General features: G+C 52.8%; 1 protein-coding gene across 5 annotated transcripts; it reads right to left on the bottom strand.

Moving 5' to 3' along the window:
* Positions 1-4,170: 4,170 nt before the first annotated feature.
* KCNA2 (potassium voltage-gated channel subfamily A member 2) lies at positions 4,171-13,938 on the bottom strand. Of its 5 annotated transcripts, none has more exons than XM_036398201.2 (3): positions 13,718-13,938; positions 12,545-12,932; positions 4,171-11,760 (listed from the first exon to the last, which is right to left on the bottom strand). In XM_036398201.2, the coding sequence occupies exon 3, from the start codon at positions 11,676-11,678 to the stop codon at positions 10,179-10,181; it is 1,500 nt and encodes a 499-aa protein (XP_036254094.1). In that variant the 5' UTR covers positions 11,679-11,760; positions 12,545-12,932; positions 13,718-13,938; the 3' UTR covers positions 4,171-10,178. The 5 variants fall into 5 exon arrangements, with proteins under 5 accessions (XP_036254094.1, XP_054373237.1, XP_036254093.1 ...); XM_054517262.1 differs by having other exon boundaries at positions 4,171-11,897; XM_036398200.2 differs by having other exon boundaries at positions 4,171-11,900.
* Positions 13,939-16,866: the final 2,928 nt, after the last annotated feature.

The following is a 16,866-nucleotide window of genomic DNA, read 5'->3' on the forward strand; positions in this document are numbered from 1 at the left end:
CTGGCACAAGAGATTTGTTCTGCTTCCCTTGCCTGCCCCAAACCTTCCCTCCTCACTGGGTAAAACCCCATCCCTGGGGTTGGCCCTGCCCTGGAGGTGCTGGGGGGCAGCTGTGGTGGGCTGTGCCAAGCTGAGCTCCACGGGGATGAGAGCAGCAGGGTGACCTTGGCATCCCCAGCTCCCCAAACCCCAGCACAGCTCTTGCCAGGAGCGGGTTTCGGCTGCATTGAAGCAGCAGCAAAACAAACTCTGAGCTCTCGCCAGCCCTGGGGTTTCTCTGCAGAGCCCTTGGCTCCCTGTGAACTCAGCAAGGCATCCTTTAAACCAACAGCCTCCCAGAGACTCCTCTCTGGAACATCATGGAGTTCTGGGGTGGATCAACGCCCACAGCTCCTGGGCCCAGCCAGGGTGGTGAGCGAGCTGAGCCCAGCAACAGCAGCCACAGAGAGCAGGAGAGGGGCACAGCTTCTGCTGAGCCTTTGGGGGAAACTTCCCAGATCCCCTGGGCCCAGATTGTCCCACTATTTTTTTAGATGAAAAAGCTGAGGCAGTCTCACTGTGGCTTGTCCCCAGCACAGGGAGGCTCAGGGCACTGAGATGTCCAAGCAGGACCTTGGCATTCCAGGCTGAGGAAGGCACCAAGTGCCTTCTCCATGAAATTGTGGTGACATTGGAACAAGGAGCCCCAGCACTCTAATATTTGGGCACAGCTGGCTTTATTCCTTGGATCTTATTTGTCTTTCCTAATGCTTTGTAGATGTGGGGACTCCACAGACTCAATTCTGCCTCTGTAAAAGCACAGATTCATATTTAATGCACCCAAAGATTCATATTTAATACACCCAAATATTGCTCTCCTTTGCCTAACCCCCTTTCTCCCACCCTGGACACTGTGCTGAGGTGCAGATGACAGAGCTGCTCCCAGGAATAGGATTTTCAACACCCAGCACGAATGCAAAGGAGGGAGAAGAAGGAGCAAGGAGGAAGTGGGAAGGAGCAAGAGAGACCTGGCCTGATTTCCAGAGCTGCAGGATAAATGTTCATCTCGGAGCTGTGCAAGCTCCAAACCTTTGCCTAGAGGTTACCTAAAGATAGATTGTGGGGGCCCCACTTCACACGCCCACCCTTGCAAATGTTTTGTACCCAGCTGCCTGGTTAAGGCTCTTTGGAATCACCAGCACTGCAGCAGGGCTGGTTCAACCCAGCACCAGCTCCCAGCACCCCAGAGAGGCACAAAGCACCACCGGGAGGGCGGCAGCATCCCTGGCTCTGGCATCATTTTCCCTTTCCCACTCTCAGCATCTCAGTTAATGGCCTCCTCCAGCTCCAGCCCAGGAAGTGCTTTCAGGATCCCAGTGCCCACTTTGCCAAATGGAAGCAGATTTGCTGACAGGCAGTCAGGAGGGCTAAAACTTCCTGCTGGTCCCTGAGGCACACACGATGGGCTGTAATGGGGTTTGAGCATCCCAGGCTTTCCAGGAGAGCAGCAGAGGTAGTGCTTTGTTGGCACTTGAATCCCTCTCCTTCCTCGATGGAAATGAGCAGGATTTGGAGGGCTTGAGCCCTTGGCAGGGAGAGGAGCCCCTGCAAATTGTGTGGTGTGGTCTCTGAATGATGAGGAGCATCACCATGCCCACCTCGGGGGTCTCTGTGAGCTCTGGATTGGATCCAGGAGAGGTTTTGTGGCATTTTGGCTGCCAGAGAGGAAAGGAAAGTGTCAGGAATGAGGTCAGTGAGCACAGCAGAACCAGCCGGGCTCGGTGGGGCTCAGCCAGGACTGCGGGTGGGTGTTGGAGCATCGGGGGAAGCACGGTCAGAATGGATGGAGAGGAGAGATCTCTGCAGCCAGGGCTTGGAACTTGTGGGTTATTGCAAAGGGCCTGGGTGCAGGGCCCTGCTGGGAGCTGCAGCCACAGCTGGAGCAGGACTGAGAGAAGAGAGGGGGAGAGAGGATGAGAGAGGGAGAGAGCAAAAGGGTAAGAGAGTAAAAGGCAAGAGCTAAGAGGTAAGAGAGCGAGGTTCCCGTTACAATACAATAAATCTTCTTCTGTGCTGAATATTCTGATTCTCACTGACCAATCTAGTACAAGATACAAATCCTATAGCATTTCCATACAGCCTATAAGAATCATTACATTACCACACTATGTTACATTTTAAACCCTAAAAACTCCTCTTTGGGCCCCTTCTGCCAAGCTGGCAGGGTCTGCTCTGACCCTTGGGCCTGTCTGCAAGCAGAGGGTGTTGTTCCATCAAAAGGGGATCACCTTCAGCCGGCCACACCATTGTTTTCCAGTTGTTCAGTAACTGAGGGATCTCAAAGCTTGCTTTCATTTCAATCTCACTTATAGTTTCCATATTCTCAAAATCTTTTGCCAGACCATCATATTGATAAGGCTTTCCTGTTCCATCTTCCCCAACAGGCAGGGAGGCGCTGGACTGGGGGACAAAGAGCAGCTGGGAGGGGGGAGGTCTCCACCTTGGCTGGGTGATTGTTCCAGCCCCTCCTGGCCTCTCTGAATGGTGTAGAAGCCCAAGCAGCCCGGCTGGAGGAGGATGCACAGCCCTGATGGCATCTCCAGCACGCTCCGAGCGCGGCGGGGCCGGTGCCGCACGCTGACTGCCCGGCAATTTAAAATAATTACTGAGTCTGCCTCACAGCCTCCGCTGCCATCGCCGAGAGAGCCCGTGCAGAGCAGCCTCTGCTGCAAACTCCTGGTACCACTTTGTGTTTCGATATTTATGAGCCCACAAGCCAAGAGGACACCGAGAAGGGAAGGGTTTGGCATCTGCCAGAGCCAGCTGGAGCCTCTCTGGAGCTTGGAGAGGGGGCTGAGGAGCACAGAGTGGCCCAGTTTGGGGATTGCTTCCACTCAGCTCTGCAGCAAATGGTGTGGCACTTCCCTCAGGGTGCATTGCTTATAAGCACTTCTGTTACTTTTTGTGTAGTCCAATGGTTTTCCACACGTAAATGTTCATAATTGGCTGCTCCTGGACGCCTCTTCTGCCCCCAACAAGAGCTTTCCATGGGTTCAGCCACCCATTTCTGCATTTTCACTGTCCCAATATTGAATGAAGATTTGCAATTTGCTGTATCCAGCCAAGAAAACTGTGTTACAGACAGGGAAACTGAGGCACGGAATGGGACATGACATCCCCTTGGTGACACAGTGACACTTGAACCCAAGGTCTGACTCTGAGCCCTCACCAGGGGCTCCTCCATGAGCAGCAGGGGGTGGCTGAGGGGGAGGTTTGGCACTAAGCCCTGGGTACCAGGTGGTGCCACATCCCAGAGCCGAGCAGGGCCACCCCATCACGGCAGAAGGAGAATCTCTCTGTTCTCCTTGTGTTTCACCTCCGTCCTCTGTGCACAGAGTGGGTTCTGCCCATGAGAAGGGAAGCCCAGGAGCAGCCACATTGCCTGTGAAACACACCAAGAAAACCCCAAACCACAAGAACCAAGTGCCCCAAGCACCTTCCCTGCCCTTTGCTGCCCCAAGGTGCTCAAAACATCAAGAGAAAAAAATCGTTGCAGTTGTTCCCTGGGGATGGGCAAACCAACCACTCCTCTGCAAGGACAGCTGAAGCCATCCCAGGGATCCCATTCCCAGAGATCCCATCCCCATTTCCTCCCAGAGATCCTACCAGGACACATCTCCATGGACACAGCCCCACAGATGATGTGCTACCAGCACCATCCCTGTCTATTTGCTTCTCCCTCTTCCAAGAGGGATCATTTGCTTTCCAAACCATCCACTGGGTGCCCACAAGTTCTCCAAGAGCAGGCTGACCCCCCACACCACCCAACCCCTGTTACCTGCGTGGATGTGGCTGATATCCAGGCTGCAGGAGTGGGGAGCCATGGGGAACGTGACCTTGATCAGGTTCCAGCCCCTTCCCCTCTGCTGGAGTCGCTGCTGGAACTTTTTTGGAGCAAATCCCATAGGAATGCTGCACACATCACCAAGGCCCATCAGCTCCTCCTCCCAGGGGTTTTTGGGACTCTGCTGCTGCAGCCTGGCTGATGGTGGAGCACACACTGATTTCCCCTGGTACAGGCTGTTTCTTTCTCTTCTCACAGAGGGTTTAGTTGTAGAGAAAAACATATCAAAAACATAATTACTTGTCCTTTTCCTCTCCCACCCTCCACAGAACTGATATCAAAATAACTCCTCAATAATATACATATTTATTTTCTCTTAATTAGTGCCGATATTTACAAAAATTGTGATACTCTGTGAAGAATAAATTATATACACTGATGATAAACCAGACAGCAAATGCTCATTTGGATATGTATGTACACAGCTCTGTATACCTATATACAACAGGCAGCCTTATTGACTCGGGGGCCCCCAGCCCCTTCCCACGCCCCCCCAGCTGTCAATAAAGCAGGAATTTCTATAAACACTGTGCAAGTCAGATCCAGCTGGTGTCTAAAGTTGTGTCTAGCAAATGCATGGTTAAATGACTTGAAATTCCCACGAGTCCTCCTTTAACAGTTTATAGGCCTCTCTCCATTCCTGGTCCCATTTCTCCCGTAACCATGGAAACAAAAGGTTCAGCTCCAGCATCCTTAGGATGAGTCCTTCTTGGATTTCCTCTTCCCATTGATTTGCTCAAATTAGGCACCACATGCAGGGTTGATCCAATACCCATTTTTTCCCCTTGTGCTTCAGGGATGACATTGGAGGACAAGAGCACAGTCTCAAACAGTGAGGGAGCAAGTGCAAATGGATAATTACATCTTATAGGCAGCAGAAAAAAAACCTAAAAATAATAATAATCAAAAAACCAAACCCCAGGATACCAACCCCAAGCTCAGGACAGCCAGACAGGGCTGGGGAGAGGACGTGGTGTGTCCATGTGTGTGAACCTGGTGTGGTTACACAATGTCCAGCAGCTCCTACAAGCCAAACCACCCCCTCTCTGGAGGAAAAACATGAGTTAGGGATTTATCTCTCATCATGCATAACTGGGCTGGGGGATCTTGTCCCCAGGTGTAAATCAGTGCTGTGCTCCCAGGGCTGCTTCACCCCTGGGCTGGGCCCTCTCCCCAGCCCTGATGGGAGCAGGATGGAGCACCCATTTCTGAGCAGGGGGGTGAATTTTGGGCAGCCAAACGCAGAAACATCCCGGGGACGCCGAGGCCAGGGGTGCTGACAGGGCTGGGGAAGGGCAGAGCAGTGGCTGGTGCTTGGGTTAACCATTGTCCCCCCTTGGGGACCCTGGCAGGGGCAGCAGTTGGTCCCCAACAGGAGGGACCAAGGGATGTCACATGGAGAAGGTCAAACGCTGCCAGGGAGCTGAGGGAAGAGCCACAGCCTTCACCTGGGTGCAAACCAGAATGGTTTGGGGCTGACTCCTTTCCTCGGCCCGCTTCACCCCTGCAGCAGACTGACCAGCTGCCATGAGTGACCACCATGGATAACTCCCATGGATAAACACCCCCAAGGATGTAGACCTTGGGATAAGGTCTCATGGGAAAGATCTTGAGAAAAGGATCCAAGACCAGGCTGGATGGGGTTTGGAGCAGCCTGGTCTAGTGGAAAGTGTCCCTGTCCATGGCAGGGGGTGAAACAAGGTGAGCTTTGAGGTCCCTCCAACACAAACCATTCCAGGATTCTGTGATAGCACCACCCTGGAGCCACCACACTGGAGCCAAAAGTCACCATAGTTTAAGAGACTTAAAACCCAACCTTTACAAACAATAACCCCAAAGGCCACTCAGTGCAGCACAGCAGCTGCATCTCACCCAAATCCCTTCCACCCTGCTTGGCTCTCCCTGCACAGCCACAGAAATGGTTGTGACTGGCACCAGCCAGGACTTGGGGCTGGGAACAGAGACCCTGCAAAGCTGCTGTTTGCAGAGGGGTGTGAGGAGCTGAATGCCACCAGACCCTCAGAATGCTTCCACTCCCAAGGCAAGATCCAGATCTCCTTCCCCTGGATCCATCCCCAAGTATATTGCAAGCTCTGGAAAAGCTACGAGGCTTTGGCAGCAGTTTCAAGGGCTGACCCAGGAATTATCTAATAACAAAGCAAGGTCCTTCCTGAAATACCTCCTCCTCCTCTGTCTTTTTCTCTCCTTCTGTGTATTTATGCACAAATATGCCCATATTTATACACCCACGTGCCACACTCTCATAAAGCCAATCCAGAGATCCTTTGCTTCTTATGCTCAGCATTCAGATCTGTAGGACTTTGACACAGTCACTGCAGGGATTAATTTTGCCAATAAAACATCGTGCTCCAGAGAGATAATTTCTTCCTAATCACTTGGTAGCATCCAGCTGGTACATGAGCCTCACCCCATTGCCCCCAGCAGATATTCTGGAAGATTTGAAAGGGCTGATGGGCTGCCTGCAGGCTTGGGCACGAGGTTGGGTGTTAGAAGACAACTCGCTCTGCAATCACAGCTTTCCATCTCTCCAAAACCGTGGCACAGGGGCTAAAACTAAAATAGAGGCGCTGCCTCCTCCGGGTGCCAAGGCAGGAGCACCTCCACAGACCAGAGAGCTCCAATCTTCCATTCCAGGCCTGGAGAGAGGGAAATGGCTCCTCAGGAGGAGGAAAGGAACCAGACTACCTCTGTTTAGGGGCCTGATGGACCCTAACACAGCTATGGGACCATCCCCTTTCCCAATCCCTGATTTAGCATCCTCAGTCTGAGACACTTTGCGGCTCATTTTTGCACCTTTCAGAGTCAGGAGGAGATGGGGATGCTCAGCATCTCCACAGAAACAGGCCCAGACTCTCTCAAACTACATTCCTTAAGAAAAAATAATTTAAAAAAGAAGAAAAAAAATATCACAGTCTCCTCCTGAAAAACTGGTTCAAGATCACATCAGTGAGTCAGAAGCAAAGCTAGAAATAGCACTAGAGCTCCGACCTGCAGGCACAAATCCCATTAAAAGCTGTAGGGGAACCATTTCTCTGTGAGAGGCAGAAGTCTGGACCCCTCTGCTCTGTGCAGCCACGGATCCCTCCCAGCCATGGCCCTCACCCACCCTGAGCCAAACACCTGAGCACTGAGCCTGGGCATTTTCCCTGTGCCCCACACAAGGGCAGCCCAGAGCTCTCCCACCAGGGCTCGTTTTCCCCAGGAACATCTACCAGGGTCAGGGCAGGAGGTGCCAGATCTGTCCCAAGGGAGGGACTGGCTGTGCTGGCCCTGGGAACAGTCATCACCTCATGTCAGTGACAACGGGAGCTCCTTGCTCCTCATGCCCATTTGCCCCTGCTGTGTGGCTGTGGAGCCTCCCAGTGCAGCCAGGCCCCCCCAGCTTGGAGATTGGGTTTGGATGTTTGGATCCTGCTCACGGATCTGCTCTGCCCTCCTGCCTGGCCCACAGGAGCACCATGCCCAAAACGCCACCTGCCCAAAGCAAAACCTCACCTTCCTCCTCACCAAACCACCACAACACACACCCAAAGCTTTGGCCAGCACTGCTCCAAACCACCCCAAGCCCATGGCGGGTGTTCAACAACCAGAAACTTCTCAAAGTACCACAGAGCACCAGCATCCTCCAAAGAACTGTAGCAAAACCACCAGCAAAACACCTCAACCCTGACCAGGAATGGGATCACCTGGTGCTAAGGGCACCCAGAGGATCCCAGCCCATCAGGCAGCTCCCCTGTGTGAGCCCATGTCCCCACAGAGCCACCAGGAGCTGGATCCATGGAAGTTGGCTGACTTGCCTGGGAATGGTGCCCGAGCTGGTGACTCTCACCAGCCCTGTCCCATCCAACAGGGTGAGCTTCAGAACTCAGGATTTATTGCTTTTAGTTGTGTTGGCTTTTTGGTGTGCATGAAGGGGCTTCAGGGTCTCCCATTCCCAGCAAAGTGGAGTGCAGGACTCCCAATATAATGAGATCCAGTTAAAGACAGGCTGGGAACCTGAGAATCCCTGAACCCCAACTGATCAGGGATCAGAACAGGGATGCTGCTGGTCCCCTGCCCCACACAGGAGCAGGGACTGCCATGCACAAACCATGGGCACTTGGAATTAATTATAGCCAGGGCCGCAATCAATCAATCAATCAATCAATCAAATAAAACTGAGGAGTGATTCCACCTGGCCAGTGGAGCCCCATCAGCACAAGATGGATCCTGCTCTGGAGTGGCATTTGGAGCCATTGCTGTAGATACTTTAGCACCAGCTGGATTATTGGCAGGAGCAGGGGTTTCCTCTCTGAGGAAGGAAGGGTCTGGCTGAGCCCTCCCCAGGCTCCTTGTGCTCACCCTTCATGCAATGTTTCAGGGCTGATCACGCCCCAGTTCAGCCCAAATTCACCCCGACTGAACCCTGTTCCACAGCCAAGGAGGCTTTGCTCATCCGTGACCTTGGCAGAGATTTTCCTCCATCTCCTCTGACCTGGAAGAGGAGCAGGGCACCTCTCCCTGAGGATTGTCAGCAATGGGGAAAACACAAGCAAACCCACACAGGGATGGGGAAAGCAGGTGAGATTCCTCATGGACCAACAGCTCTCACCCATCCCCAAATAACACCAAGGATAAAGAAGAGAGAGAACCTCAAGCTCTCTGCACCCTGACCCACTGCTCTTCAACACCCTGAAAGAAGGCAAAGCAAAGGCTCAGAGGTGCCAGCTCAGATCCAGGCCACCTCAGCACCTGCCCACTCCATCATAAAGGAATAAACCCCAGCCCTGTGGGGGTTGAAAAGCACCTTTCAATCCCAAAACACACCTTGCCCTGGTGACCCCATGGGCTCCAGGAGCAGGCCCCTGCTCCAGCCCATGTCCCACCATCCCAGCAGCCCTGAGCTGGGACATCCCTGATACCCCAGGAGCTCTGTTTGCTGAGGATTCGGCCCTGTAGTCGCTCTCTAAATATCTATACACACACACACACTCAGGAATTCTACGGGAACGGCTGAAAACTGCTGAACAAACAAGTCAGGAGAGCTGGAACCTGCTATTCCACCTGCTCCTCGTGCCCTCTCCGATCTGCCGTGGTTTCTGCTCCTGACACCACGATTAATGACTAATTACCCGCCCCATAATGAGCGCAGGTGTTTAACTTTCAGCTCACCTTCCCTGGCTTGCATTTGTCAGCTCTTGTGTCTGGATGCTCGGACACTCAGGCTCTGCCTTGTTATCTCTCAGGCTTTGCACTGTTATCTATCCAACTGTTGTCAGCACACGCCTTCCCCATCCGGTTTTTAACTATAATGGAGATTTTTTTATTCCCATGAATCTCCTTCGAGCCACCGGAGAATCTATAAACACTATAAACATGAATACTGTATAGTCTACTAAGAAAATATATATTTGTGTGTGTATTAAATATTCAGATTCATGCAACAAATATCCATGCAGCTGTACTGTATTACTGGTTAAATTTCACTGCAGTATAAATATATTATAGGCCACAGCATAGTTGCTCCAGTTTTATATATAGATATAAAAAAAGATGCTTTTTCCAACTCATTTTCAATGTGTCAGTGGAGGTGTCTTTGGTGATCCTGGAAATATTGATGATGGAAGTGTCATCTAAATAAATAAATAAATTCCAAGCTCTTGATTTATTTACTCATCCCTCCGATGCCTCGCATAGAAAATTTAAGACTTAATAAATAATGTGCCGTCACACTAATTATCCCTCCCCTGGGCCTCACACTGGCACACTGCAGTGGCTGAAACTATTGCAGCATGCAGCATTTTCAGTTATGAAACACGAGCCGGGCGCCGCGCTCGCGCTCGGCTCTCCCGGGGCAGGAGCTGAGCCCTCCAGCAGCCCGGCCCCACACCCACTGCCACCCTCCAGGAGCTCCTGCCTGACCTTCCCCAGCTGCTCCCTGTGCCTGGGAGCTGTGGCTGTCACCCAGGACTGGCACAAGGATTCAGCCCTGGACCTGCCCCTTCCATCCCCATCCCGCTGCTGGAAGTGCCCGTCCCCTCCGAATCTTTGGAAACCCACGAGCCTGGGATGGGAGAAGTGCAACAAAATGGTTTTGGATTTGTTGGTTGTTTTTTTGCACGGACGCTTATTCGGTGCGGAAATCAAAGGTTAAAAGTCACTTACACAGCTATTGCTTCCCATGCAGAACCAAATATACACCGTAGAAAATACTGTATTAACTACAATGCAGAGCAGCACTCAATATCTGCAATTGTTCCACTTCAGCTTTAAATACGGGACTAGATTTTAGCAACTAGACATCGGTTAGCATTTTGGTGATATTCACATAGTTTGTGTTAGCTAGGGTGCAATTGGCTGTCTTCAAGTTCTCCTCCCTAAAATCCTCATTGCTATTGTTTACACCTTCCTGGATCTCCATATAATCAGACTTACTAATAGTAGAGGCACTTCTGCTTTTCTTTAGGTCAGGGGAAGAGGGGATCTTTGGGCAGCTGGTTACTTGCAAATATTGAGCCTGCTCCTCTCCCTCGGTCTCCCGGTGGTAGAAGTAATTGAAGTTAGACACTATGACGGGCACTGGTAAGGCAATCGTTAATACACCAGCGATGGCACACAAGGAACCCACTATTTTCCCCCCGATGGTGGTGGGGACCATGTCTCCGTAGCCAACAGTCGTCATGGAAACCACAGCCCACCAGAAGGCATCGGGGATGCTCGGGAACTGGGACTCGCTCTCGTCGGCCTCGGCAAAGTAGACGGCGCTGGAGAAGAGGATGACGCCGATGAAGAGGAAAAATATCAAGAGGCCCAGCTCCCTCATGCTGGCCTTGAGAGTCTGCCCCAGGATCTGCAGCCCCTTGGAGTGCCGGGAGAGCTTGAAGATCCTGAAGACCCGCACCAAGCGGATGACTCTGAGGATGGCCAAGGACATGGCTTGCTGGCCCTGCTGGCCATCCTCTGGCTTCTCGGCCAGCTCTGTTCCTAAGGTGATGAAGTAGGGGATGATGGCTACGATGTCTATAATGTTCATGATGTTGGTAAAAAAACCAGCCTTGCTGGGGCAGGCGAAAAACCTCACCAAGAACTCGAAGGAGAACCAGATGATGCAAAGTGTCTCCACGATGAAGAAGGGGTCTGTGAAAGAAGTGGACTGCTGGTAGCCCATGCTGCTGTTGGAGTAGGGGGGATGGCTCAGCCCGCTGCCGTGCATGTCTTCGTTCTCATCCCGAAAAATGGGCAACGTTTCCAGGCAAAAGCTGACGATGGAGATTAAAATCACCATGACAGAGACAATAGCTATAATCCTGGCAGGGCCTGAGCTCTCGGGGTACTCAAAGAGCAACCACACTTGTCTCTGAAACTCATTCTCAGGCAGCGGCCTCTCCTCTTCCTTGATGTAGCCTTCATCCTCCCGGAACATCTCCATGGCCTCTTCCCCCAGCTCGTAGAAGCGGATCTCTTCGGAGAAGATGTCCAAGGGCACGTTAACCGGCCGCCGCAACCTCCCCCCGGACTGGTAATAGTACAAAATGGCATCGAAGCTGGGTCTGTTCCGGTCAAAGAAGTACTCGTTCCGGAGAGGGTCGAAATATCTCATCCTCTTTTTAGGATCCCCTAGCAAGGTCTCTGGGAACTGGGCAAGTGTCTTGAGCTGCGTCTCGAAGCGCAGCCCCGAGATGTTAATGACCACCCTCTCACAGCACTCATGGTCGGTCTCGGGGTTGTACGTGTCCTGCGGGTGACCGGGAAGAGCTGCAGCTTCATCTGCAGGATCTCCAGTAGCAACTGTCATTATTGGGCTTTAAAAGAAATCCTTATGCTAAACTCTTCCCAGCGCCCGGCGGTGGGATCGGGTTCAGGGCAGGGCTACTATCCTGCAGAAGGACAGGTACGTAGGTTTGGAAGAGTCTCATGAAAAGGCGAAGGGATGAGATAAAAATAGAGGAAAAAAAACCAAAAAAAAAAAAAAAAAAAAAAAAAAGAAGAAGAAGAGGAAGAAAGAAAATCGCCCCTGCTGAGAAAGAGAGAGATGGAATAAAGTTGGTGGGAGGAGAGCAGATCCCTTCTCTAGCACGTCTATCCCCTTCCTGGAGGGGTTAATTTGCCTTCCTTGGGACAGAGTTCAACAACTCCCATCTAAACCCATTAGGTGGAACAGAGAAAACACCTGAGGAACTGTCACCTGTTCAGAACCAGCGTGGAAAAACTGGCATTGGTAAACCAGGGCTTATTTTTTGGCTAAAAATAAAAATTCCAGTTAAAAAAAATAAAGAGGGACAAGGGAAGAGAAAGGAAGGAAGAAAAATAACCCCATCCAGCCCTGAAGTGGCGAGAGGACCCCGCGGGGTGCCGGACTCAGCTCATTTCCAGGCATGCAGCTAAGGGTTAATTAACATTTAACCGTGCGATCTCAGGCAATCTACCCTCCAGGAAAGCTCCAGCTCCGCTTTTAAGTTTTAACACCTTCCCAATCCTCTTTCCCTGGTGACATGCTGCCCTCCCTGCCTGCAGCCGAGCTCTGCGGCTGCCGGAACGTGGAGCCCGCGGTTCCAGCAGCTGCCCCGCGGACCACCGCAGTCCCCCTCCTGGAGCGCTGGTGTCCCGGCTCCTGTCATCCTCTGCAAACCACCATGGCACACAGAAAACAAATCACATTACCTGGAGAAGCCAAATCTTAGTGTCTCTTAGTAACACCGATTATCTGACCCTGGGGAAATCCTAGAGAGAAATACAGGCTTCCAAGATCCCCATAATTTCCTCTCTCTTCAAAGTTAAAAATAATGGTGAGTCATCGTAGAAAAAGGAGAAGGGGCATAAGAGGGATTAGATTCCCAGATGGTGGAAGTCAGGTCTTGTAATGGTTTGGACTGGAGAGAGAGAGAAAGAGAGACAGAGAGACAGAGAGACAGAGTCTTCCCGGGAGCTGTTGCAGATCTGCACTTCAGGGCAGATGAGCGTCTGTCTGATGCCTTCGGTAAGACGGTGAAAAGCTGCTAAGCTCAGCAAAACCCGATGTCCCCAGTGTCCTCGGGAGGTGTGGCATCGCCTGGAAAAAACACCGAGAAGGTAGCAAGCTGTGGGGCTTCGCCTGGAGCATCCGCAAAGCCGCGGCTCCTCCGGGCACCCCGCTTTTCCCCGGCCGGGAGCTGCCCGCCCAACCCGCACTGCAACACGAGAGAGAGAGAGAGAGAGGGAGAGACGAGGCGGAAAAAACCAGAGCCCCGTGTCCCTGCGCCGTGCTCAGCCCAGCGGGGCCGCTGCCCGCCGAGCCCGTGCCAGGCGGAGAGCGGGGGGGGCAACGACGCAGCCCCCCCGGCAGCCGGGGCTCTGCAAAGCCGCCCGAGGTCCCCGGCAGCAGCCGGGAGTCGGTGTCACCCACCGGGCACAGCACCCACGGTCGCTGCGTGGCGTCGCCCGGTGCCTCAGGAGGCTCCGGTTTCATGCAGCGGAGCGAAGCCCCCGCCGGTGCCCGGGTGTCCCCCCGGCAAGGCCAGCAGCGCCCCGCGGATGGCTCCGAGCACCCACGGGCGGCGGGACCCACGCGAGCTGCATCCACCCTCCCCATCCTGCCGAGAGCCAGCCTCCCCCCCCCCCCGGCCGACCCACCCTCGTGGGAATTCCACTGCGCTGGGTGAAATTTCTGCTGGGGATGTTGAGGCTCATGTCGCCGGTGGGCGCCGGGTCCTCAGCATCGCTGCTCTGGATCATCCTGCATTGCCTCGCACCACAGAGATGCTCAGCCCATAGGAGAGGGCCAACCAGCCTCTCATTTTTTTTGCCTTTTTTTTTTTCTCCCCCCCCCCCCCCAAATGAAATAAAAACCCCTCTAACCTCCCTTCTTCAGCTCCAACTCGACTTGTCTACTTTGAGCCAGGATTACAGAACCGGGCAGGGGAGGCAGGTGGAAAATAACCCCGCGGTCCCAATCTCCTCGGCAAAGATTTCAGCCATCTCCAGGCCATTTATGCCTGTTGGTTCCTCTCTTCATCCCCCGAGGTGCAGATATTGCCGCAGATCCCTCTTTTCTTGGAAATTTCCCTTTTCCGTGCAACCCTCCTCTCCCTTCTCCTTATGCACTAGAAAAAATAGTACAACCCTGACGAGGCTTGCAGCATTCAACCGCTTCTCTTAACCCTTTTCTGCCAGGCCCGGAGGAGAGGAGGTCGCGTTTGTCCCAGTTTTTATCCTTTTCCTGCATTTTCTCCCCACCATTCGCTCCCCAGCGACTCACCAAGGAGTTCAGCTGGATTTGACCTTCCCTGGCTCCTCTGAGCATCACGCCAGAACACCACAAACAACATCTTCCTGCTGCTGCAGGAAAGATCTGGCAGCCACAAACCTCCATCTCACCAAAGATCAACCAACCTTCAACGTTTTATTTTTTTTTTTTTTTTAATAAACATGCCGTTTTCCTCCTGCCCATAAACTCTCTCCTCCTCTTTCTCCCTTCCCCAAACACCTCGGATTTGTTTAACAGCACAGAAATTTGCTTTGTTTTTATTGAACATGTTGATTTTTATTTGGCACGGGCTCTGGGCTTCTTCCTCCGACTCCAAATCCAAGCGCTGATGCTCGGGGCTTGGCAGGGAGGGTTTTACGGCATCGTCTCAGCTGACATCACCCATCCCAACACTCAGTTTCTCCTACTTTCTCCCCATCGCCGCTTGTCCTGGCAAACAACCTCCACCCCTTCTCAAGCATCTTTAGGGTTAATTCATGCAAATTTGGGGGCTGAAGGGGGGGGTGGAGGAGGTGCTGGTTTGCCCGAAGCCCCTCAGTTTGTTCTCCGCCCGCACTGAGCACTGCGGGCGGGAGTCACAGGATTTGGGGTCGTGTTTGCGACTCAAGCTCGACTCCCTCGCTTTGCACCGCTCCTGGCCAGGCTGTGTTCAAGCAGGGGAGCAGCGGGAAGAGGGGGAAGGATGCAGGGATGGGGTGGTGGGGGGGGGGAGAGAAAAAGGCACCAACTTACACTGGGCTCTGCAGTCAGGCATGCGGAGAATGCACAAGCAGCTGCTCTGCTCCCGCCGCTGCCGGCACCTCTCACCTACAGCCCCCCAAACTCCTACCCCGGAGTCAACCTCTGAAGGCAGCTCAGCTTCTCCATGAATATTCATAAGATTAATATGAGCGTCTTCCCCCCCCCCCCCCCCACCTCCCCCCGCAGCCCTCCTCCCGAGCAGGAGACCTAGATTTCAACCACTGGGAAATAATCATATCCCTGGATATCCCTGGATACACGGGGCTGCTTTGCCATGCGGCTCCGATCCATCCCATGCTCTTGGGAACAGCCTGGATCTGCTCAGGGACACCTGGGGGCTGGAGAAACACCCTGCAGCTCTGGGGAAGGAGATGGGGCAGGGTTGGACTTGCAGGAGCTGGGGTGAGGAGGTGAAAAGCAATAATTTTACATCACTTGGCATTTACTGAGGTCCCTTGATGGGGAGACTCCTCCCATCCCAAAGGAAGGAGATGGCCGAGCTCATACCAACACACAAGACCTATGGGTGAACCCCTGCCTTCAGGAGTGAGGTTTGGACCACTCTCCATCCCCCCGTGGCCCCACAAGGAGCACCAAGGAAGCAACAAGTCCCACCAGGCTCCTGGCACCCAAGGCAATATTTCCTCCAGGTGCTGGAGAAAGCAATGGGGAAAATTTCATTTCCATATAGAGCAGTCAGGTTTGCATGGAGTTACCAGCGCCAGCACTGATCTCTCCAGGGACATCCTGAGGTGGGATGGAGGGCCTGGAACACCCTGAACACCTGAGAAAATCAGTGCTCAGTGTGGTGCCCAGTCATCCAGGGGGATGTGGGAACATGGTAGGGATAAATCCCAGTATTTCATCTCCCTAGGGATAAATCCCAGTACTTCAGCTCCCTGAGGTGCCTGGAGCAGGGGGTGGCACAGACAGGCAGTGGGTGCAGCACTGGGGGATGTCAGCTTGCTGCTCCTCCCAACACCCCTCTTCACCTTGGAACAAAAATTGCATTTTCCCAAGCTCCAGCCAGATAATTAATATTGAAAATTAATGTCTAACCCTACAGGAAAACTGGGAATCCTTCACAACCAGCCCTGGCACTATGGGTTTCCTTGGGCAGGAGGATACCCTGGGTTTTTAACGTCAGCTGCACCATTTTAGCCTTTTCTGGAGGCAGATCTGCCGTACCAGGGTGGGTTGAATGCAGAAAATGACAAGCCCGAGGCTGATCCTCATGCAATATGTAGAAACTGAGGCTGGGCATGGAACAATTCAAGTGGAGCTGAATTTCCAACATGTTCCTGCTGCTGCCTCCTTGAGAAGGTTCTGCAGAACCAGGGGGATTTGTCATCCAAACAGCACCAGCTCCGCGCAAAGAGCCCAACTCCCGTCTCCAGCAAATCAGGGGAATTTCTCTGAATTGAGTGACGCTCTCTCCTGATTTACTACCCTAATTGTGAGCTATTATTATCATCCCTGTGTCTGCACCCTCCTCCCCCAGCCGTGCTGACAGCTCCAGACGGATCCCAGCCTCTCGGAGAACCGGGAGAGCTGAGCTCGGCACCCACTTGGCTCTTCACAAGGATTTAACGAGATGACGCCTTTGCTCGGTGTTATTATGAAATAATCATTTCCTCCTGAATTATTTCTCTCATCTCAGTGGGTTTTATAGACACCCAAACTGGAATTTGTACCTTGTCTGTGTGTGTGGTGCTGGGAAAAGCACTTGGTGGGAGGATGTTCCAGGAAGATCCTGTGGCCAGGGTGATCTCTCCTGCTTTCCTTTATTGCCAGGGATGCCCCCAGGGGCTGTTCTGACCCTCTGTGGGTTTGCCACACAAATAGCAAGAAATAACAAAATGCAAATAGCAAAAAAATGTGCTTCCCACCCCTTTTGCCCCTGTATGCAGCTGGTAGTGTGGCTGGGAGATGCTCCAAGAAGTGGTGCTGTGAGGGAGGGATGAAAGGCACAGGGCAGGGTTATCCCCAGGCCTGGCCT

Source organism: Molothrus ater, chromosome 25 (genome assembly GCF_012460135.2).
Source record: "Molothrus ater isolate BHLD 08-10-18 breed brown headed cowbird chromosome 25, BPBGC_Mater_1.1, whole genome shotgun sequence".
Classification (NCBI taxonomy): Eukaryota; Metazoa; Chordata; class Aves; order Passeriformes; family Icteridae; genus Molothrus; species Molothrus ater.